The sequence below is a fragment of the Genypterus blacodes genome, unplaced genomic scaffold (assembly GCF_046128005.1).
Source record: "Genypterus blacodes isolate CSIRO-AG114 ecotype Tasmania unplaced genomic scaffold, CSIRO-AGI_Gbla_v1 ptg000012l_1, whole genome shotgun sequence".
NCBI lineage: Eukaryota > Metazoa > Chordata > Actinopteri > Ophidiiformes > Ophidiidae > Genypterus > Genypterus blacodes.
In genome coordinates this window covers 1,893,167-1,917,379 of record NW_027466826.1, presented here as the reverse complement: position 1 = coordinate 1,917,379, position 24,213 = coordinate 1,893,167, and the positions used below count along the sequence as shown (strand labels likewise).

The following is a 24,213-nucleotide window of genomic DNA, read 5'->3' as shown; positions in this document are numbered from 1 at the left end:
CCTGATGAGGTCACCCAGAGTGTTTCTCCACTTGGTAACAAAGCTATCAAGGATTAATGTGTAAGTCCCAGGTTTCCTGAAGTGGCATTATCACTCTATGCCTGCAGACAATCTAGAAACTCATCCACTTCAATTCAGTCAGTTCAGTTATGACAAGTGTGTCCCAGCAGGTGGTTGGTTCTTTCTCTGGCTGGTGAAGGACATTCCTTCCCGAGTCCTTTAATGCATTCATCGTGAAAACAACACATTCAGACAAAGCCTTTGATATGTTTCGATCATGTTTTTGACACGGCCCGAAAGAGAACACAGTAAATCAATCCATCAGATGAAGAGGATTTTTAAATATCAGACCCAGACTTCCTTACTAGGCTTACATCTCTCACACTGAATATACTGTATATAAAGGCCTTGGTATTCTTCACACATCATGAATGTGTTACAGCATTACATCTGGATTGCCTTGGTGGAGAGTCTGTGCCTTTACCTACTTTGTCAGAGTAGAAGAGATTACCCCCCAATTGTGTGTGGCCATTCTGCACGAGTATAAACACGATCATTTTCTAAAATCATACAACCTGAATTTTCTGATTTGCCTTTAAAAACAAGATTATTGATGTTTGCCATATGCAAGATCATGTCACCAAGAATAAAGCTGGTCACTTAATACTAAAGAGCCAACATGCTCTTATATAAGTCTTTATATAAGACAAGGCCATCACCTCATACTCCATCTCAAGTTTCTACTATTTTTTGTCATGTCGAGAGGGCTGGCATAATATATGTCAAAGATTCTGACGTCCACACATTCCATTAATTGAGTCATTGGAGGCTCATACAGGCAATGAGGGGACCCTCTCAGTTAATTAGACAAAGGTGCTGATGGCTCCATCCATCAGCTTACGTTCTCTTTCACCCTGAGATCAAGTCCAGTTGGAACATTTCCCTCATCCGTCAAGTAGAGGAACATTCCCAACTACAAAGCGGAAAGCTGGGCCTTTTAAGGGGAATGAAATCTTCAGAACAACACTCCAACATGAGCTCGACCTCCGAGGAAAAGGTCATATAGTGTTACTATGGCAACACGGAGCGCCACTGGTATGTTAAAAGGATGGCAAGGAGGGAACTGAGCGAATCCATGGCTGCAGAATTCCGTGGGTGGATGCATATGCAGAGTGAATATTAAAATATTCTCTCTAAATGAAGTCTGAGAAGCCATGCCTCTATTCATTACACTACTCCGATGTTCCATAACCATTAACATCTGTTAAAGCCCAATACACACCATGACACATCCAGTTCTCTGGACAAGGAGGGTATTTTTAGACGTGTACTCATTAGTGCTGAGAGATCATTTGTAATGAAGGACGAGGGGGAGAAGGAGGCCAATAACGCTGTGAAAGATGGTATCCATATTCAAATACCTGAGGAGCGTGTGGGTTTAACTGGAAGCTGAATGGAGCAGAGGAGGGATGTGAGGGGCAGGTCAATCGAAGATTTTGAGGAGAGCAATGCAATAAAATAGTCAGGACAAGGTCAAGGAAATTATATAGAACACTTACATCGACCTCTAATTGCCTATATCTCATTGACAGCGCGTGTCTCTATAAGTCATTACATATGCTTATGATACTGATATGTTCCCTTGACTAGAATCAGTCCTATTGTTCTCGCTGAGATCAACACTCGTCCAATAATTCAGCTATAATTCAAATGAGCTAGTCAGTTCTATTAGCAGCCTGGCTATCATTCAGAATCACGCACAGTATCGATTGACAGACTCTCCTCATTGAGAACCATTCAATTACTCTTCTCTCGAATGATATATATCCTGCATTTAACATGTACCATATTTCCTGTTTTGGTCATACAATGGTGGTATTGAATTGTGGGTGTGTTATCTGTTTTTCAATAATGGGATTGTGATTTAATTTGCTGCAGGAGGAAGAGCGGCATGCAATCCGTCTTTTTTTCTTGGTAGAGGTTAGATTGGAGAAGAATATAGTGCCATTGTCTTACAAAGTGAGGACACAAACACAAATGGGGTTGTAGCCAGTTCTGCCATTACCTTCCATCAGCGCCTATGGCTTGCTGCAGTTTGATACAACAGTGCCCCCTGGAGGCCATACAGCATACTTGTAAAATATTGGGGCAACTAGGATATATTCCTGGTATTTTCCTTTAGTGGCTTAATATAATGTGTATGTAACATCATGAGAATGATGTAATGCAAATTTTTCTAATTAGAACATGCTGTACTAAATGAAAAATTTAAATAAAATGCAGCATAAGAGAGCTGGAACAGCCAAATATGCCAAATGTGTTTCTGGTTGCCCCTGGCTTCTCCTATCAGGCTGGCACTGTCACAGGCAGCACACAAGAACACAATGAGGTGATGGCAGGACTTCTTTGCCAGAATGGCCTTTGCTGACGCACAATTAGCATTAGAACAGCGGATACACCAAATACCCAAGTGCCACTCTACAGGGAAGCCAACTTGGCTTGTGGCACCAAGTGGAGTTGGCAAATTTTGCCACTGCCTTCACTGGTGTGTGAGGCCAGTCATTGTCCTCGCAGGCAGCTGGCAGATGGGCACAGAATCACTCCAGGTGCTGAAAAGGACAGTCCCTGATGGAGTGATAATATCATATCACTATTATTTAATATTTAATTTCTGGCTAGTCCTTTATATATATTGCAGCATTTACATATAAATCTGAAACAATGGATAGGCATCATCAGTATCTAATAATACAGAGAATGAGATGTGATTTTTGCAACAAATCCTTTTCACAGTCAATGCAAAAGATGACACGATAATGTTTTCAGGATCATCTACGAATACACAGGTAGCAGCTTCCAGGTAAAGTAACAATAGCCTCCATTTACAGTTTGTACGGAGGGATAATATTGATCCTTCTTACAGGGAAGCCCAGCGAGCCAGCTCATGTTCATTTATGAGGGTGTGTGTAGGTGTGTGCGTGTTGTGTGTGTGACTATCAGGCTATCAGCGGGCCAGACGAAAATACCAAAGAGTCAGTTCTGCACTACATAATCATTAATCAGTCCACACCAAACAATTAGCATTCTTGTTCCCACTCCAGTTGTAATCCAGTCTCCACAAAACAAAAATACAAAAATGGGGTATTGTTTCCTCTTTCATTCAGATAATTTGATATCCGTATAATGCACCAGCACAGAAATATTAAGATTAGGTTCAATGGAATGATATTGGCATTTAACATGAAAGTAGCTACATGCAATTATATGATGCATAAAGTGGAATGAAATGGCAAAATAACAGGAATAGCTTCAGCTCAGTGGAATCGTCCATATTAAGATATTTTCACTCACATCTTTGTTAATAAAAGAGGAGAGGATACTGAGCTGACATCCTAAAAAAGGCACAGATGTACAGACAGCCCTTGAAAGATTATAGAGGGAATGCATGTGATGTTAGTAATCAATAGTACACCATGCATTTCCTACACGTGTTGCTCTATGCCATTTACTGGAAGTAATGTAGAGTGTGCAGGGAAGATCTAATGTTCTCTGTGTAATGACGTGACAGTATTGACAGAGCACAGCATGTAGTTATGGGATGAAATCTGTTGACGGTGCCTGAGGAAAAAAAAAAGGCAACAGGATGGCGAGAGTGATTCAGTCTGCAGGGTGTTGATTTCTGGGAAAGTGGCTCAGGAGGCTGGAAGCACAAAGACAGATGGCCACATGGTGCACCGATTCCCCTATGATGCTTCGCACACAACAAGAAATCCATTTACGAGATGGCTCTCTGAGTGTGGTGCCACTAATTTGGGCCTGATGAAGAACACAGGAGGCGCGTGCCAGCAACGGGGACTTTCAGCCGTCCATAAAAGGATTTCTGAGGACCCATATGTGTCACGCATTGAATTTATTTCAACCTCGCTCATCCCCACTGGGACTATTAAAAGGCTGTCTTGTCAGATTACACATAGACATTTATAAACAACAGAAATCTCCTCAGTAATTGTACTGCAGTGACTAGGACCTGCAGGGCTCCAGCTTTTATATCCAACTACTGATAGCCAACTCACAATCTCCTAAGAATGCAAACTGCTCTGATTTAAATGGAAACAATCTAGTTATTTCCAAATTATATTTGTTAATCAATTAACCAGCATGCAACAGGCAACTCTATTGTAGCAACATGGACAGATTAAGAGTCACTATCTTGTTCCTCTTATTTCATACATTTACAGCAACAATTCATGTATATTCAGTGAACAAATCTTCAAATAATGCCATTCATGCATGTGGATTAGTGATTTTCGATAATCATATCACAGAAAAAAAAAAAAAATAGAGAATAGCGTGGATGTTAACATTATTTTCAGATGTTAATCAGGGAAAGGGAAGGGAAGACACACGCAAAAGACAATGACTGAACAAGTGGCTAAGACAACAGCAGCAGGAACAAAATAAAGAGGGAATTGTTCATAAAATGTATCACTATCTGTGCTTAAATAATTGACATTTGTGAGCATTGTCCTAACAATAGAACTAGTAAAATTTGTTTGTCTAAACTAGCTGAGAACAATAGGCTGTATCGATAGACGATGATTAGAATGTTGATGATGTGTCAGAAATTGGAATGACACAGTGACACAAGAAAAAGAGTTGTTCTATGCATATTGTTTGTGTTTGTTCGTCATGTAGATCCATTTAATCTTTGTGGATAAAGATAAAAAGTGTAATAATTGTGAAAAATGGGAATAAGCAAAATCCAGGAGAGAAATACAGCAAAATCAGAAATCGGGATTGCACTCACTGAGACTACGGTTTCTGGACCTTTAACCATTCGAATTTGGAAAGTGGACCTCCAAGAATTGTATTTGACTGATGTTTTCAAACATGCCAGACAAAACAGGCCTCTTTCCGATAAGAATCAATACAGTCGTCTGGAACAGCATCCTCTCTGGAAGGAGGGAGATGTGATCAATCCCGTCCCCCCTCCAGCCTCTCTCTGTAATGAATTAATCCTATTGTGGCTTTGATCTGTAGTCGTCTCTATACTCGTCTTTCCTGGAGGTCACAGACATTCTCAAGGACTCCTCTCTTCTCCTCCCACAGCAATACAGTATATAGACATATACAGTAGCAGCCAAAATACGAGATTAGATGAATGATGTGAAATGCATTGAATCCATCTTTAAATTTGTACAATCACAAATGACCTCTTTCGCCCAATGGGAACTAAACCTGCTCGAGTAGAAAAGAGGTTTAACCGCCCTGGAATAAAACACAGGCAAACTGATTGCTGAGAAGGCAGGCAGGGTCTGCTTTTAGAGTCTGTATTGGTTTGAGTGAAGCCAAACTGGACGCAAATCAGCTGGAGTGCCATCCACAGGGGTGGGCGAGTGTGTGGGTGGGAAGGCAGAGCAGATAAAACAAAACCCAAAAAGCTCCTGGCAGCTGAATAAAACGGCCCAAAGGCTGTCTGTCATGGCACAGTGTTCAAGCACTGGCCCTTCTTCCTGTTCTGGCTTTGTTTGTTTCCCGGTTTCACAGAGCTTTCATCTCTCTCCATGGCACTCCCATAGGTGCATGTGTAATTACTACTGACACAGAGAGGGACAGACACTATGAACACATGATTCATTCCTCTCACTTCTCACCTCTCACCTCTGTCACATGACCGGGGCTGTTTGATGAGTTCCCTTTCTGCCTTATTTCTCTGCAATACCACAGGATGATGCAAACAACATGACCACACAGGGCCTGGAACCTATTTACGATCAAACATTTTGGATTTGTTTTACCAACTCCATTGCAATTTAATGTTTATTACTTATGCTAGGGTTTCCTCAGTTAAGGAAATCACTTCTATGGTGTCTATGGTAACAATTAAAGATGGATTTCACAGATCTTATTGGTGAAATGGCTGGCAAGAAGGCAAGTAAACAAACACTCACATATTAATTTCTCCCTTCTCAAATGTTGGTGTTATAATATAATTTTCCAGCATTTAGCAAACACAACAGTTTCTGGAAACATTTGCGCCTTGACTTCAAGCTGATAAAGCACCAAAGCTATTAGATGAGATAATATGTGTAACACTGTTTAATGTGCATTGTGTGGGAGTAGTCGAGTGGGTAGAGCTTCCCCTCAAGAACCGGAGGGTTGCCGGTTCGAGTCCCTGCCGAGGTGCCCCTGAGCAAGGCACCGAACCCTCAATTGCTCCCCCCTCTGCGAAGGGTGGTAATATAATGTAATGTAAGTCGCTTTGGATAAAAGCGTCTGCCAAATGATCGTAATGTGTTGGTGCATAATGCTGTTTTAAATTTGATTATGTCGTTTGAGGATGCATATGGTTGTTTAATGTTTGTGTAATTTGGCTGCAGGGGCCCTGATAGTGTTCACATTGCAGTCTGTATGCAAAGTCCCCAGAGGAAACTCAGCCTCTGCATATGGACTTAACTGATCATAAGATAGAGTAGAGCACCAAAATCTGCCAACTCATAATCTACGATAGGTTTAATAGATATATTTTCATTGAGACTGAAGGGAGAAATTGACCAAAAAAACCTTGTTAAACACCCTAATCTTGTGATTATTTTTAATTTTTTTAAAGAATCCTGTCTAATAATTCCAGTGTTACATTTACAGCCGGAGAGGGCTATTTGGAAGTACACACTGAACGATCTAAAAGCAAATAAAATGATTCCTTCGGCCTGTGTTAGTTCTGGCTGTGAGCGTATACAGTCTGTCGCCTCTTCTAAGATCATTACTGCCTGTTGCCTATTTGACAGAGTTACATGTATTTGTGACAGGAAAGAGGAGGATGTTCAGACAACTCTGTCCCGGATTTTGGCAGAATCTGTCTCGCAGTAAACATCAGTAGCGTCGGCGGTTGCAGTGGGCGTACATATTGTCACCCTCAGCTCCGATGCCTGTCACAGATACAGACACAAACTACTCTGACACACAGTGTGCATCTCAGATCTCCTCTCAGTGCAAACAGGAGTCCCATTTGAGTAAAAAGGTGTCCACGCGAAGATCTAACATCATGGTCACATCACGTCATATGTGTCTAAACACTGGCATGACTTCAGCACCACCGCTGGGATATGCAGATGATGTCATCTGTAAAGGAGGACAACACTGCAACCTGTCTGCAAAACCATGAACCACTGAACCCCAGACTTTGACTTATTAAAGATTTACCATGATGGCCCTGACCTTCAAAGCCCTGAGGTGGGGCTGTGCGCACTGTATGAAGATGGACAGGGTTTGGGGATTTGAGGGGATGGGAAGTTTGACAAATGACTATGTTGTAGACAGTAGACAGCGTGGGCACCCTGTCAGCAGAGAGAAGCAATATCATTTGTTGTAAATTACCAGCCCACACAAAGTGACGCGAGGCAGTGTAAGTAAAGGAGGCACTGACAGGTCTGTCAGCCGCTGCATCTGCAAAGACACAAACACACTCAGGCATGACACACATAACAATAAAACACATCAAAACATAACACACACAAATCTGTCGCATTCATGCCAGCAGGTGTGACAGATGTCATAATTGTCATATGTGAGGATAACATTTAGGTGAAAGTGAATATGTGTTCATGGAATAAGGAGATGTGAACTGGATTAAACCGTACAGTTAGGTCCATAAGTATTTGGACAATGACGCAATTCTCACAAGGTTGGCTCTGTACACCACCACAATTGATTTGAAATGTGTAACTAATATGTGCTTCAAGTACAGACTTTCAGCTTTGATTTGACGGTATTTACATCCAAATCAGGTGAACGGTGTAGGAATTACAACCATTTCTATATGTGCCTCCCCATTTTCAAGGGACCAAAGCAATTGGACAATTGGCTTCTGAGGTGTTCCATGGCCAGGTGTGTGTTTTTCCCTTTCACAAGGAACAGATAAAAGGTCTAGAGTTCATTTCAAGTGTGGTATTTGCAATTGGAATCTGTTGCCGTCAACTCTCAACATGAGGTCCGAAGAGCTGTTATTATCAGTGAAGCAAGCCACCATTAGGACTGAAAAATCAAAACAAACCCATCAGAGAGATAGCTCAAACATTAGGTGTGGCAATAATCTTTTGTTGCAGGCAACAGAGGGATTGTTGGCTTCTTTTTAACATTTGGTTTCTCTCTCTGTGTGTACAGAAGGCAGAGGACTGTGGAACCAACTTGACTCTTTCATTTATTATATGTACTGGAAAGAGGCAAATTATATATAGATATACCTGTTTGCGAGCTAGGTTTATTTATTTGTGCCCTGATCTTTACTCTAGTCATTGTTTATATTGTACGACTTGGCCACTGCTGTTTTGCCTGGGGCATTTTATTTTTTTATTTTTTTCGTACGACTGGTGTCTCTTTAGTTTAGCTTCCATTATGGTATTATTATTGCTTCAGTTGGGCAATTCACTGTACGTTTAGATGTTTTACGTGTTCATTTTACAGAGTTTGGGAGTTGCCAGTGGATCCCAGAAGGCCTGAATGGTTGTGTCCTTGCTTATCCTTGCACTTGGTGGGGCCCTGAACACGTTTGCTGTGAAAGTGTCAAATGTGGTGGCACATGAATGTGAGGTGGTGTCCTGGCACACCATTCTACGGCCCTGAGGTAGCGCTGCAGCCATTTGCAACCACCTTTTAACCTCCTGTGTGCTTTGTTTGTATATTGTATGATAAATTGCCCATCCAAGGAACTGAAAGACATGGTCAACATGACTTCTGAGTCGTTAAAATATTTTGGACCCACATACATCCTGTACACACTATACATTGTTTCGTGACACCTTGACTTTCATTTTCCATATCTTGTGTTCCATTTTTTGTCACATTTTAGTTTGTTCTGGTTGATGGCAGCACAGTACTACCTTGACTACTACACACTTGTCGGTGTGTGACCTACTTGCGTCAGGTGGGATTTAACACTTTCAACATCCCTTGTTTTGCCAATCCACTATTTTGGCACTGAACAAACGCAAAGGAAAATGCAAGGAGATCACTATAATATATGGATGGCAATATTTTATTTTCAGAAAGGCTGGTATGAGTGTGCCCTTAATCTTTTCAACAAGCATATGAATCCACTTGTCCCTTGCATTTATTCCATAAGACTTAATGCAGAAACTCCTCTTTAGCCCAAATTTTGTCTTATAGATATTCAGAATTCAAGGCCTGATCCCTGTCTCTGTGGGGAAAAAGTAAGTTTGACACCATGTTGCTATATTTTGCATATAAATACTTTATTAACATTGCTTGTTATGATTTTGGAGCTAAATCCTTCATATTTCTGCTGTGTGGAAGAAAGGCTGATTGGTGGGAATGTGACTGGCACGCTGCTGTCAGTCTATCCTGCAGTGCTACACAACAACAGCAAACCAAAGCCTCCTACTATGTGAAAACATTATTTCCCCTGACAGGTCTGTGCTCCCGGGGGAAGGCGGAATGATCTTTTTAAAGGAACAAAGTGAAAATGAATGAATATCCCTGCTGAATATTTTGGCTGATGTGGAGCAAAGTCTGCCAAGTCGGTTGTCTGTGAGTCACAGTGGGTTCAGTGCGGAGCAGCTGAGAGGGAGAATACTCACATGAAATGAGTTTTATGTAACTGGAGCATGAGAGCATGGAGGAGGATGCACTGCAGGTGTTATGGAGAGACTCTGATCTGTCCTGCTGACTGGAGCTGAAGCAAGAGATTCAAATACACAAACCTAACGTGACTGCAGTGTGTTGTAGGGACAAATGTTACAGTCATTAAAATGATCTGTAGGGCAGCAAAAATACTGCAGACTCTATCAGATGAGATGCTGTTTCCTTCTCTGGCGAGCAAAGTATGAGGTAGTTTGCAGGAATTCTATGCCTGTTGTCCATTTAGCTTTTTATTCTTCACGCTGTGTTGTAGTGCAGTGTTTTCCCCCTCAGATGTGTTCCCCCGAATGCTCCTAGGATCCTTTGCTGCTCTATCAGGATGCTAAAAAGGATCTCTACCACTTTGCATATGGAAGATTCCCCATCCATGGATCCTTCTCCATTTGTTGTATTCTTTCATATGTTTGTCTCGTTGTGTAACTTCCCTACTCCCACGCCACAGGACCATTTGAGGAGAGGAGTCTCTCTCTGAATTGCCTCATCCAGGGTTTATTCAATTTAAGTTCCTAAAATGCTAATGAGTTGTCTGTATCAGGATCAGGTCATCTGTTGAAGTGTGGACCTTTAAAGCTCTTTGAGACGTTGCATGTGATCCTCAGCTAAACAAATAAACTTAAAGATACTAAATTCACTGAAAAGCAAAAAGCAAAAAGCCTCAGTTTGTGTTTGTATTTTCATATGAATCTCTCTCTGGAATGAAAGTGAAGACACTTCCAGGAAAAATCCAGCAAAACAAATATTCACATCGTCTCAGTTCGCAAACAGGAAGAATTGCAAATTGGAAAATCAAAATTTGGGGGGGAAATGTAAGTGAAGTATAACTTAACATTTAAGTGTACTGTGCAGTAACAGGATGTGATTCAGGAGCGGTGGAAATTCCAAAGCAAGAAACCAAGTGGGGCCCCTGGTGCGGTGCTGCATGTGGTCATGCTCCAGCTCACTGGAGATCACCAGAGGTAAGTGAAACATGAACATGAAAACAGCAGATTTCAGAAAGACATGTCGAGGCAGGGAAGATGACAATCTGACAATTCACGGGTATCCTCAAATGTCATTGCGATTGTGATGTAGTCTTGCAGCAAGGTTGATTCCTAATGTTGTGTGGTTGCTGCTCCTGCGCTGAGTTTATCCACACAGTAATCTTGGGCTCTGACCTCTGGGACTTCGAGGGCGACACTCCATTGCTCGGCTGCCGACTGGTGAGTCCATTTCACCCCAGGCTACACGGTCCGGGCCACTGACTCAAGTGCTGCTTCAGTGCCCACACTGTTCTCTGAGGAAGTGACCTCAATACATCCAATAACTTTGTGTGACAGCTGTGGCAGATTGGAAGCACGGCAGGTTTCTTATCTTAGATGGTGGAATACATTGCTTTGGTGGTGTAACAGGCAAGGAATGAGTCATTGTTTTCCCACACATTTAGCAATCGCCTGTAGTAGTGAATACTAAGACATAATCACTCATGACACAACATAATATTTACATAAAATACAGCTCCAAAGATGCATTTAACTATTTAAGGGAATTGTTCTTAAATGTTTTATCTCTGATCTCATTGCATCAGCTTTAAATAGTGATGTAATGGGACGCTTTAGTTTGAAAATGCATCTAAATTCTCTCATCCAGAGAATTGTTTGAATCTATTCTTTGTGCATAGGGTTCAAAATGCCCCATCTTCTGAAAACCTGTCTGTGAATAGGAGGAGAAAGGGCGATTGTGGTATCATCAACATACAACGGTTTGCGTTAGCAGCGTCTTGCCTCGGATGAGCCACTGTCATCACCGGATTTAAAAGATGAAGAGCAACTGACAGCAGCCAGAAATCACACCGCCTTTCAATCTACATGATGGCCAATCGATCAATGTATGGCATCTGTCTGTAAGCGCTAAGGTAAATTTAGGTTCTTTCCAGGCAGCTGATTGTTGATTTGAGCTGATACGTTTGGTTGGCCAGGCCTGTGCGGCGCGGCCAGGTGACTGTGTGGGATCCTGTGTTTGGCACTTGTTACTGTTGTTTTCCACAGAGATGCTAATCATCCAGCATGAGCCGGAGGCATGATTAAATGTCACACAGCTCCCCCAGTTTTGGCCCCCTCACTGTGAATAAACTCTCTCCCACAGCCTGCAGAGTCTGCTGCACCAGCTCTCAAACCTCGGATACACAGCTCCCCCTAGCTGCTATACTCGGTAAGACAACAACAGAAAAAAATCAAACATAGCCCCACACTGAGATTTTCAGACCCTTTATTTTTGGATGACAGAATTTTTTAAAAGGTGACAATGACTGTCTTATACTTAATGCATTTAACACCCCAGCCAAGCATGTTCTCCATTAATCTTTCCAAAATACTGTTTTTAATGTTACAGCTGTTTCACTTCAATGATTCTCTCAAAATGTAATTCATCAGGACACAACCTCCAACAGGAATCTAAGGAAACAGACCATCATACAATCTTGATGACAAAAATAGCAGAGCAAGACTGCCCTCATGTGGTATTCCTCTATATAAATATAAATAAGTAGTAAAAATCTGGTGTAATTTCCCAAGCACATACAGTAGAGAGTAAACAAATTTGGTAAATGATTATTACCATAAAAGAGACAATTGAGGTGATACAATTCCTAAATCAAATTCATGATATGTACAAATAAAAAAGTACAGATATAACCTTTGGTTAGAGCAGCATATAATCCTGAATAACCGTTAACCTCTCCTTCTCTGTGCAAAGGTGAGGCCCCAGCACATGGCAACAATTGGAATACATGTCTCCAAAAATAAAACAGTTGAGGTTTAATAACCCAATTTATAGTAAATTAACAAAAATGATTGACTGATTATACACATACATGATATGTCCCTTTTCCCAACAAGTGCCACACATTAAATAATCATGGCATGTGCTATACAATTCACATGGTCCATGAAAACAGATCTACAAAGAAGACAGGTTTACTTATTTTTCATTAAGTGCAGTGCAGTTCCTCAAGCTGATCAAACATTCCTATTTTTTAGGAAGTGTGCGTGCAATGTTTTCCATCTCTGTCTTAACTTCACTTGCTTCAGGTCGATCTTCTGGCTTCAGACACAGCATGGATTTAATTAAGGTGTCCTGACATCAAAACACAAAGGTCATTGACCGAGATAAGAATAAAAGAAATCATGCTTAAATGATGTGAGGGTCTGAAAAACATCATGAAAGTCCATCTGCACACTCCTGCATTCTATCATCTGCAGTCTGTAAATTGACTATTTACAGGAATGACCACATCTGCCTTAAAATGATCTCTTTGTAATGGTGACCAGCTGCTTGACCCACCTGGTGATCATGGTAATTAGGAAAAAGGAAGAAACACCTGATATATTGTGTAAATTTAACCTTACTCTCCCTCAGAGCCCTCGCAGATGGAAAACTGTTGTAACTTCTCCTGAACTTTAATCTTTGCATGTAAACTGGAACCCCTGTGGGAAATATGGATGTATATTACAAGAGATATAGAGGTTCCTACCTCTGGGGGAAACTTCTGTGCAAAGTCTGTGGGAAGATTCTGGCTTCTGACTGCATCCCAGATCTGGAATTTCTCAGTGATTTAAAAGGAAGAAAGCACAAGCAACAGGTTTGACATGAACATGTGCAATGATGCTCTGTTAAACTTTGTATGATTGTAACATTGTCCCAGGTTGACATTAGTAAACTTATAATATTGACAAATAGTAGACAATTTGTTAGTCTTCAATTCACTTACATCTCTTTTTTCATGATAAGTGTAGAGTTTCCAAAGGAGCTCAAAGTAGATTATCCCCAAAGCAAATATGTCCACTTTGTGGTCATACTTGGTTCCACTCCTCTGTGGTAAAACAAGAATAAAATATTAAGTCACAGCAATGGCCACTGAAGAAAATTCAATTCAAATATTTGGTAAACAAATTGCGTATTCACATTTCTAATATGCAGCCTCTAAGCACTGAAACTGCCCTTGTTCAGTTAGATAGACCAACGCTTACTGTCTATCCTCGTCCTCTGCAATTCCACTGCTGCCTCTTTCACCCTATACTCCTGCCACACCCAGGCAAGAAATGGAATTACTGGTCTGCTCTGATTCATCTCCTGCATCAGTAACTGGATACATCTTTACTTGGCTGTAGAATAAGTCTGAGTGGTCTGCAGTGACACAAGATGGCCCACAGGTGTCACTATTGTGTTTACAATTCTCCTCGCCATTATTCTCCTCCATCTGGGCAACATCCCCTGCCTGCCATAGAGTCTAAACCAAACTCTGCTCTATACAGAGCACACAGTTTTATCAACTAACGCGATGTTGTCCTCTGTAGCAATCCAACTAAACTAAACTCCCCAGTGTCCCTTCACATTTAAAGCCCACCACAATCTCTGTAATTTTGGAGACAGATAAAAGTGGAGGTCAGCACAGATGATCTCACTTGCTCAGGAGCCATGTAGGATGACGTCCCTCTGCTTTGTGTTCTCTCGACATGGTTTGCGTCGTTGTCAGTGTCAGCAGTGACCAGACCAAAGTCCACAATCTTCACTGTTCTGTTCTTTCCAATCATGAGGTTTTCAGGCTAACAAGGGAAAAGATACAACAGCAAATTAAAACGGGCAAAACCAGCTCTTCCAGTAATATGCAGTAAGTCATACAATCAACTTCGGCTCACCTTAAGGTCCCTGTGGAATAACTCCATGTTGTGGATGTACTGAATTCCACTCACTATTTGTTGAGCAATGATTAGACTTTCAGCCCTTCTGATATTTTGTGCCACCTCTGAGCCTTCACCATTTTTGCCATCTATCCACACTTTCAGTGTTTCGCTATCACATAACTCCATTTTAATATAAAGGTACTGTGGTGATGAACTACTGCTTGACCTAGAAAAGAAAGAAGATACATGTGATTGGATAAATGAGCAAGTTTAGTCAATAAAAGAGCTTTACTATGTGGATGAGACTTACTGTGAAGTGCTGCCAGTTGCACTGACACTGTCACCGTTCATGTGTTCCTCTGGTGGCCTTGAGTCCTCCACCCAACATGAGTAGTATCTAACTATATTAGGATGATGGAGGTCTGATAATGCCTTCACCTCTTTGAGAGCTTTTCTGATTACAGACAGATAAGAAAGGGAACGTTTTATTGCACTACATCAATACAGAAACATGCTTCTTGCACCAAAACAGAATACAGATTTGTGGTAAAACATGGATGACTATTTGACCTACTCTTCGCATTTGACGATCTTCACGGCATAATTTTTGTCCAGAAATTTTTCTCGTACTTTGTAAACACAGCCAAAGCCCCCATTGCCAAGATGCTCCATGGAATCAAACTCTGACATAAACCTATTGAGATGAACACAATCATAGGATACTGTAGAGGTGAGAAGATAGAAATGTGTCACATTGGACACCCATTATTAAGTAACAAAGTATTTAAAAAAAAAAAAACATTTTACCTTCCTGGCGGGGGCGATGTCTTGAATGCATCCAGAACAAAATGAAGACATGACAGTGATATTAACAATTGAATAAACCTGACACCAACTAAATCCAACTGTTGTTTTTCTTACAGTATTTAGATATTTGTAGCAATATTTTTTTGGACTAGACACAGACTCCTATAGTGCATATGTCTGTAGTTTAAAGATGATTTACAGAACTTACCTGATTCTTGGAGGAGTTTGATGATGCTGTGAATTCCTTTGAGTCACTTGTTGCCATGTTTTGTGATGATCTATCAACAGATCCCCTTAAGGATAAGAAAGGGAAACATTAAAAGAGAATTCTAAAATGCCTTTATTTGTTCAAATTCAGTTTCAAATGTTGCCAGTGTAGTAGTAGTGCTGTTGACAACCTGGATCTACTAAGCGAACCATCTCCAGTTGACCGCACGGACACCTGAAATACACACAGAAATATGAACATGTGTCACTGTTACACTGTTTGCTATGATGCATGTTCAAAAGACAAGAAAATATGACTACCTTGCTGTCCCAGTCAGATTGTTCTTGAAGAGCAGACCAGGCCAGCTGAGCCGCATGCTGTCTGGCTTCCTTTATTGTCCTTCCAGTACCCAATGGGTAGTGTAAAAGGTCTATAACCACTTTGTAGACAAATCTGAGATGGTGTGAAGAGGGGGATAATCTTGGTCAGAAACTTCAGATTCTTTCATATCAACTGGGAATTAGTGTAGATTGTTGTTGTGTATAGTACATACAGTATTTGAGAAGCAGATTTACTTGCACTTACATTACGTCAGGAGCTTGTCCACGTCTCTCCATTTCTATATAATTACAAATACGCTTTGTTTTCTCGCAGAAATGGGTGACAAGTCCAATGTAATTTGTCTTCTTCACTGTGTTGTCGTTAGGCTTCACATTCAAGCCCTGTATCTTATTACTGTAGAAACAGAGGCAAATCAAAGTCCAGGTGAGGCAGTGGTTCAAGGGCAGGTTCACAACAAAAGACAACAAAATGAAAGTGATTCTGCGCACCAGAGTTTGAGAACAGGTTCCTTTCTTGATGTAGCTCTGTAATTCTCATCTACAGTCTTGAAAATGAAAACGGACCATTCTTGAATTAATATAGCAGACATTGTGTGCATTTCATGTATAGAAAATCATGTCTACTTGATTTAGAAAAAAGATGGACAATACTCTTACAGAGGATTGATCCTGTTCTGCCTTCTCTTCCAGGCCTCTTCTTGCATGTTTAGCTGCATTCTGCTTGGCTTCTTTTCTGGTTCTCCCCTTACCAGGGGGATAAGCCTGTCCATTCACCATAGCCCTCCAGGTAAATCTGATAAATACATGGCAAACATGTATAATACATGACATGAACATGGCTTAAGACAGTATTGGTGTTAGATATTGGCATTAAAAGACATCAAACTGTACATTGGCATATATTGTGTATTGGATTAGGATGCTACTATGATGCTTACTACTGATGCTTACTATTGCAATTTACAGACTCCTGTTAAACTTTGTTTGTAGCTATGCGCCTAGCAAATTTATATTAATATACAGTAATATACTAATACAGTCTACAACTACTGACCACAAAGTAGATCCACCAGTGGTTTTCATGCTAGTATGGAATTTTTAGGGTGGGAGCAATATTCTTCCAAAACAATTCCAGCATTTGGAACATGTAAAGAAAAAAATAAAGAAAAATAAAGAAAATGTACCCACGCATTAGTCAACCGATTTCACGAATACAAATCTTTTCTATATATACACAAAATGTTTTTCTACACACACATTTACCTTTACACATATTCTTACGATATGCTATGAGACTAGCACTTTAGGGTCGATGCTATACCATAAAATCATTAACTTTCCGTTTAAGTAAACTAATTTGTTCGGGAGTTAAGTCCCATGTTGCAACCAGAAATGATCTTGACTCACGTCAAACTGTGACCGGGGCCAACACAGCCAAGGTTCTCATATTCCACAGACGAGCCAGTTTGTGTTGCGTATATGGAAAGTTTGGAAATGTGGTCTTCTGTTTCCATATCTTACGCAGCTGATTGTCAATTCAATCCGACGCAATTACATACATATAAAGTTCTAATGGAGCTCAGTCCGGGTTTGTTCGTCTCCACGCCTCAAAGGTCCGCGTACGTCTAAAATTACTTTCGATTCCAATGTAAGTTTCGATTTTTCCAGACGTCACACTGCAAAATGGTGCGATTGATATAACAGCAATACACGGTGAAGATACACAAATGAACAACTTAGCAACAACATTGAGTCGAGCAAAACAAAGTAACACTCAATAGAAACATACTGTATGATTCATATTAATTTTACACAGCAGGTCTGGCGCTTTAAGGAAATTGTACTTTGCATCCGAGTAGAATCCAAGGCTTGGAAGGATGTTTATTTCCATATTAATCTACATAGATAAATCAATGTCATGTCACATGTTTACATGCGTGCATATCCTCACCTCATACTCCTGCACTATCTCATATATATATTTATATTAAGTGGAATCTTCTCGATCAAGTCGCATTTTCTTCAAATATTACTATATAATGTATGAATCCTGTCTTTGTGAGATTGGGGGGGTCACAAAGTCGGTGTGGGTGGGTCACAAATGTGGGTCAAACTCACATTAAGGCTAATTTGGTCAACATTTTGACTTTATTGAAATTCACAGAAATCCAAAGCAGCTTTTCTCAGCATTCACTCACAATTGGAATTTACGAAGTTTATTAAACTTGCATCCATTCGAAATTCTACTCATCTGCTTTTCATTTTTACTTAGTTTTATTCCATGATTACTCTGTACGAAGCATTCTGAGCATCACTCAATTGACATAACTCAAAATACATTATTATCATGTCTAGGATCAAACAGTATTTCATTAAAGACTGATTTCATGACCAATGATTATTTAAAAACAATTATGTGATTAAGTGATTATTGTGCATCAGTTCATTCTATTTCTATTCTGTAAGTGTCACGTGCCATATTTTTTACATTAGTTACTTTAAACATGGATTTAAAAAAGACTTTTCATATAGTCTTTAACATTGAAACATTCAAATACATGTATGATGGGATATGATGCTCATTAGATGACAGTGCTTCATATACTGATCCTTCTTTCCCTGCGATATTCAGACAGTCCGATTCTGCCTTTTATCTGTGTTGACTGTCTGGTCACACTCTTCCAGCAGTATTTTCACGTCACGTGCTTCAGGACGCTCTTCTGGCTTCGCACACAGCATTGATTTAATTACGTTGTGCTACAACATAAGAACAAAAAAAAACAGCTAATGAGATCTCCACATCAAAATTGATAAATGTCTAGGTGACTATAGAGGCACATGTGCTAGTGAAAGCCCCTTGACTGAATTGATCAGAACGTGTCTCCCTGCAGTCTAAAGACTGGAGAGAATGCAGGGAACTCAGGCTACCTTATCATCAAGATGTTCTCTATTGTACCACGACACAAAGGTATTCAGACAGTATGTATGGTAAACTCTGTAAGACCTGAGAGGTGACAATGCAGTGTCTAGCTTGACAAGTAGAGTACAGCTTGACTGCTCCAGCAGGTCAAAGGCTTCAAATATAAGTTACTTAGTTACTACAGTTATTTACTGTATTATCACTTCTAAGGGGTATCAATAATTTTGTCCATACCATTTATTTTTGAATTCATAATCGAAAATCAAAAGCCAGGTGTTTTTTTGTCAGTTTCAACTTATTTCAGAGAAAATTAAAGTTTTGTGTTTTCATTATCCTTATAAAACTGCCAGGGGCTAAGTTTTAGTTTATCTTCACTTATTGGAGACTTTCACAAGTTAACAGCATACTGTATATTGCAAGTAAACTACAAGAAAACCATTACCTCTCGTGGAAAGTGTTGTGAAAAGCCTTCAGGAAACTTCTGATCCCTGACACCATCCCAAACCTGGTGCACACACAATGAAAACATGGAGGAAGAGCAAGAAATATGGCTATTTTTTCTTAAAATGTGAATATTAAACAAATGATCCACAATCTGTACAGAGAATGCAGAGCCATTGGGAAGCCTGAACAACTCACCACTTTTCTTTCATGACCAGTGTAGAGTTTCCAGAGGAGTTCAAAGTAGATCAGCCCCACAGCAAATATATCCACCTTTCTGTCATAGTAAGTAAGCTTGTTCCTCTGTAATAGGAGAGGAGACTTTCAAATTCTATAAAAGTGTATTACAATTATTTTAGATCCATAGTGAATGTATCATTGTATTCTAAAAAGGAGAAATACATATGTATGATACATAAGTGGCACCAGGAAACTCTGGAAAAGTTTCGGAAAGCATGGTGGACCTTCAAATAAGTTACAAAATTATACACATAATCTCACTTGCTCAGGAGCCATGTATGAGGGGGTCCCTTTGTATACTGATCTCTCTATCAGGTTCTCCTCATCATCATCGATTTCAGCAGTGACGAGCCCAAAGTCTCCTATCTTCACTTTGCAATCGACCCCGAACAGGATATTGGCAGGCTAACCAGTGAAAAGAAGCCAACTGTTAGTTTATTGTGCGACTAAGAAATGATGATCTAATGATCTTTGTGTCACCTTCAGGTCCCTATGGATGAGCTTCATGGAATGGATGTATTCAACCCCACTAACAAGTTCTTGGGTGTGGCTTAGACTGTCTTTTCTTCTTCTAGTGTCTTTCAGAGTTTTCTTCGCATTCTGAATGTTCAATTCATCTATCCACACCCGAAGTGTTCTGGTGTCACAGAGCTCCATCTGTATGTAGAGATACTGTATGGTGTGTGGTAAACTACTGCTCGACCTAGAACAGCAAGAAGAGAAAATGGTCAGAAGACATAGCCTCAGGTGTAGTTATTACGGCGAGCTAAATAAGTGGATGGGACTCACGAAGAAGTGCTGTAACTCTCAGTTGAGTTGGCTAGTATGAATTTTGATTCCTCCTTCCAACATGTGTAGTATCGCACAATATTCTGATGCTGGAGGTCTGCTAATGCCGCAACCTCTCTCAGAGCTTTTCTGATGAAGAACATACAACAAGAAAAATGGCTCAATTCAATGAAAGAAAAGGGACTTAACACTGTGTCGTGCATTGAGGTGACTTACTCTTTACCACGGACAATCTTTACAGCAAAATACTTGTCCAGTAGTTTGTCTCTTGCTTTAAACACAGAACCAAAAGCTCCATGGCCGAGATCCTCTATGGAATCAAAATCTGATCGAAACCTATTAAGAAACACAATTATTGTTGAGATGAAACATTAAAAAACATAGAAATGTACACAGTCTGTCCCAGTATTAAAACATGCTAGTATTTAAATCCAATATTTTGATCTTCTATACCTTGAGGATACTAATTGGGATGATGGCTTCTCGCTGGGCTTAATTCCTGCATTCTTCTCTCTGACAGCAGAACTTGCAACATCCTTAAATAATAAAACAATGACATAGGGTTTAAAAGAAGAAAAAACATAAACAACAATCATATAATAGCCTCTTGGCTAATTGTACCTTTCTGTTGTCTCCACGGACATTTAGGAAATTTGCTGCAATTCTTATAAGCCAGAGGGAAAATGACGATCAGAAACAATGTTAATGGTAAAACATCACTTAAATAAGAGTTATACGAGGCAAAAGGTGACTTACCTTCTTTTGGGCTTCACATCAGCATTTCCATCCTACATAATGGAAAAAACATACCATTACATTAAATTTAGTTAGAAGAAATGTATAATATTTTGACAAGTTAAAAGAAAATCTATAGTTAATTGGCATATACTGTAGCTCATAAACTCTGGTGTAGAGTTTACTGAAAAGGGTGAAAAATCGTTGTTGATTTTTTTAGAGGTAGATTACAAATACCATTCCTGAAATGCACTGGGCACTGCAAATAGTATAAAAGTAAAAAGTATATACCTGATCCATAGCAGGGTGCGATGATTTAAATAATACTGAGTCACCAGTTCCCGTGCTTGGCGATAAGAGAGAGAGGGATTCCCTTGAAGAAACGAATGAGAGGCATAAGTGAAAAATCAACAGTAACAGTATGAAGCGCTACTGCAACATTCTACTGCCAGTGTCAGTCAGCAGCTTACAGTGTCGATCCCGTTGTGGAGAGCTTGGATGGCGTATCATTAAAGTTGGACACCTAAAATGCAGAAAAGAATGTGTTGAAGTGTCACATTGAGATTTTGACGTGTTATTTCCTATTAACAAGTACATGTTATGGCTTTTCAAGAGTCATGTTAAGTAAAGGTGGATCAATGTTTTTGCACAATTCACAAGCATTACAATGATTGCAAATGGAAATGAGCATATATCGATGTACATGCCGTATTTCAAGGAAAATTCAGTTTTTGTACTTCCTCTACCCTCATGGTAGGTACCCTCAGGTTTAAGCATCTTTACCCTCAGGTATAGTTTTTACTGAGCAGCTTCATTGAGGTGCTATGATGACGTGATTACACTTGGACTGATTTAAGACGAGCCCAATTTAACTTTATTATCTAAATTGGTTATTTGAGAGAAAAAAGAAGTTGATGATGACCAAACCTTGGTTTATAAATGTTAAACTCTACTGAGGTCATAGCAGATGACATTAGAATAACAGAAAAGATGACTACCTGACTGTTCCAGTCTGATCGTTCTTGAAGAGCTTGCCAGGCGAGCTTAGCTGCTTGCTGTCTGGCATCCTTTACATTCTTACCCTCACCCACCGGGTAGTCCTCATTGTTGATTATCAATCTGTAGAAGAATCTACATGGGCAGGCAGGAAATCAAAGTGGTAAAATTTCAATAATGTAAAGTCTCATATCAATCAAGATCTGCTGTTTTTATCCATGTTACAGAGTCTCAGCAATACTTACTGAGGGTTATGGGCTGGTCCACATCTTTTCTCTAACTTGAAGTCAGGGTTGCGGTTTGTTTTCTGACAATAATGGTTGAGGATGCCAATATAATTAGTCTCTTCGAAGAACTGCTCTTCATCTTTAATATTCAAGCTCGTTATGGCATTACTGTAACAAAAGAGACAAATCAAGGATTATGTATAAGCTTTAAGAAGTGGAGGTTGAACCAATGCTAAAAAGGTGTGAAAACTTGTACTTATTTGACTCACTTGCTGTGCAAAATGTCATTCTTTTGCTGGCCGGATGTTTCAGTCTGACACGCATCTCTAGGCTAGAAAATGACATAGTATGACTTTCATATGATTCACTGACTGGATTGTGATTGGTTGAGATTGTGATATTCATTTATTGATTTATGTAGTATTCCTGCCATTATTACAATCCACCCTGAATGATAAATGTTGACAGTCTTCTATACCTTTGAATGGTCAGTCACCTCTGTGGTTTTACTGCCATAAAGCGTACGGTATACTAGCTTGGCTGCTTCCTCCTTCGCATCCCTCTTTGTTCTCCCAGGGGCAGCAGGGTATTCCTTATCACCAACCACAAAGCTACAGAAGCTAACATCACAAACAATAAGTCATTATCACATTATAGAATGGTTACTATAATTTGGATGCAGCCTGGAGACTTACAGGGTAGAATAAGTTTGCCCCACTCTTGTTGACTCGACAGCCCTTATTTGGAGCCCGTTCTTCTGGCTGTATTCGTTCAGCCAGCATATATAGTTTGGCTGAGTGATGTCTGTCTCATGAACTGGTGCAGGAAGACTTTCAGCTGTATTTGATGTCTGTCAAGTAAAACAACATATACAAAAAATTAACCACATTGCATATACTGCTCTTTTATTCCTGAATATATAAAATCCAAAGATGAAATGAATCTTACAGGTTCGACAGGATGCTGGTGTCCCTCCTCCAGCAGGCCTTTGAGGGCGTTTTTTGCTGCATTTTGTTTGGCTTCTTTTTTGTTCTTCCCCACACCGCTGGGATAGGCCTGTCCATTCAGGACCACTCTGAGGGTGAATCTGATGAGGAATGGTGACGTCTTAGTTTAAACTGAATGGTAGGGGGGTTAAGGAATACACAGCCCAGTGCACAGTGGAATAAGCTCCACAAATATCTTGAAGCTTTGTGGGTTAGATGAGAATGGGTTGTTATATTTCAAACACTGATTTCAAAGCATTAGATTTAGATGTACCACTTTATTATACATACATATACCAATTGTTACCTTCCCCATTCTATTAGCATTTTGAAAAGTAGTCGTAAATGTATGGTTAACAACAGTTCAGTAACATGACAAACTCCATGCAATTCAGAAACAACTCGTGTTTCCCAGGGTTACACTCAACTTGGCTAAACTTGAATTGAAAAAATCGGACTTACGATCGTGATCATGCTGGGACAGGTATGTTAAGTTATGATGTTAGTAAGGCAACTTCTTTCAACAAATTGTACCATTCTCATGTGTGTACTGTACGTGCAGGTGCGTGTTCCTTCTTTGCTCCTTATACTCCTCGCCTCTGTATTTCTTGAATCGTCTTTACACGGCCTTGAAATTGTATTTACACTAAGACACAATGTGTCTTGATGTAAATAGCTACACATAAAGACACGATGTGTCACACGACACACGATGTGTCTTTATGTAGGCGACCGGAACCAGTCAGTGTCGTGTGCTCCCGTATACGTTCACGTCCCACATTCCCCGGTCCACCATGAGATCTTTAAACAGATAAAATCCAAGGGTATTTTTGAAACTTACGTTCTAATGTGGTCAGGGCCATCACAGGCAACGTCCTCGTATTTCAGCTCCAGGCGGTTTTTCTGTGCATGCTCGTTCAGTTTCGCAATGTAGTTTTCCATCATAAATTAGTCGGAACGTGTCCAAAGATTAAAAAATGTGGAAAGATCATAACTATCCCCTTCTCATTGTTTTGTTTGAAGCCGATTCCAGGTCGTCTTCCTTACGCGTTTACTTTCTGTATCACCATAAGTTTCGTTTTACACGTAAACGTCTCTGTGTAACGTGCTGCATTCACGGCTGTCGGAAATAAGACACAATCAGCTGAGCAGACACGAATAACCCCCGCTATTAAACTTAAAATGATTTATTTTCAATTATATGTGAC

The 24,213-nt window shown here is 40.1% G+C and overlaps 1 protein-coding gene across 1 annotated transcript; it reads right to left on the bottom strand.

Annotated features, from left to right (window-relative positions):
- Window positions 1–11,884: 11,884 nt before the first annotated feature.
- eif2ak2 (eukaryotic translation initiation factor 2-alpha kinase 2) lies at window positions 11,885–24,105 on the bottom strand. The gene is made up of 34 exons (XM_076165785.1): window positions 23,847–24,105; window positions 22,968–23,106; window positions 22,715–22,869; window positions 22,498–22,639; window positions 22,289–22,350; window positions 22,038–22,187; window positions 21,795–21,927; window positions 21,267–21,319; window positions 21,088–21,169; window positions 20,818–20,849; window positions 20,683–20,725; window positions 20,515–20,597; window positions 20,278–20,397; window positions 20,062–20,190; window positions 19,753–19,975; window positions 19,534–19,677; window positions 19,231–19,335; window positions 19,034–19,096; window positions 18,303–18,428; window positions 17,516–17,568; window positions 16,329–16,464; window positions 16,161–16,216; window positions 15,916–16,065; window positions 15,651–15,783; window positions 15,521–15,564; window positions 15,331–15,415; window positions 15,123–15,142; window positions 14,890–15,009; window positions 14,626–14,769; window positions 14,331–14,541; window positions 14,097–14,237; window positions 13,403–13,504; window positions 13,166–13,228; window positions 11,885–12,768 (listed from the first exon to the last, which is right to left on the bottom strand). Exons 1-34 carry the CDS (start codon window positions 23,948–23,950, stop codon window positions 12,661–12,663), a joined length of 3,654 nt encoding a protein of 1,217 aa, XP_076021900.1. The 5' UTR covers window positions 23,951–24,105; the 3' UTR covers window positions 11,885–12,660.
- Between the last annotated feature and the right edge of the window lie 108 nt (window positions 24,106–24,213).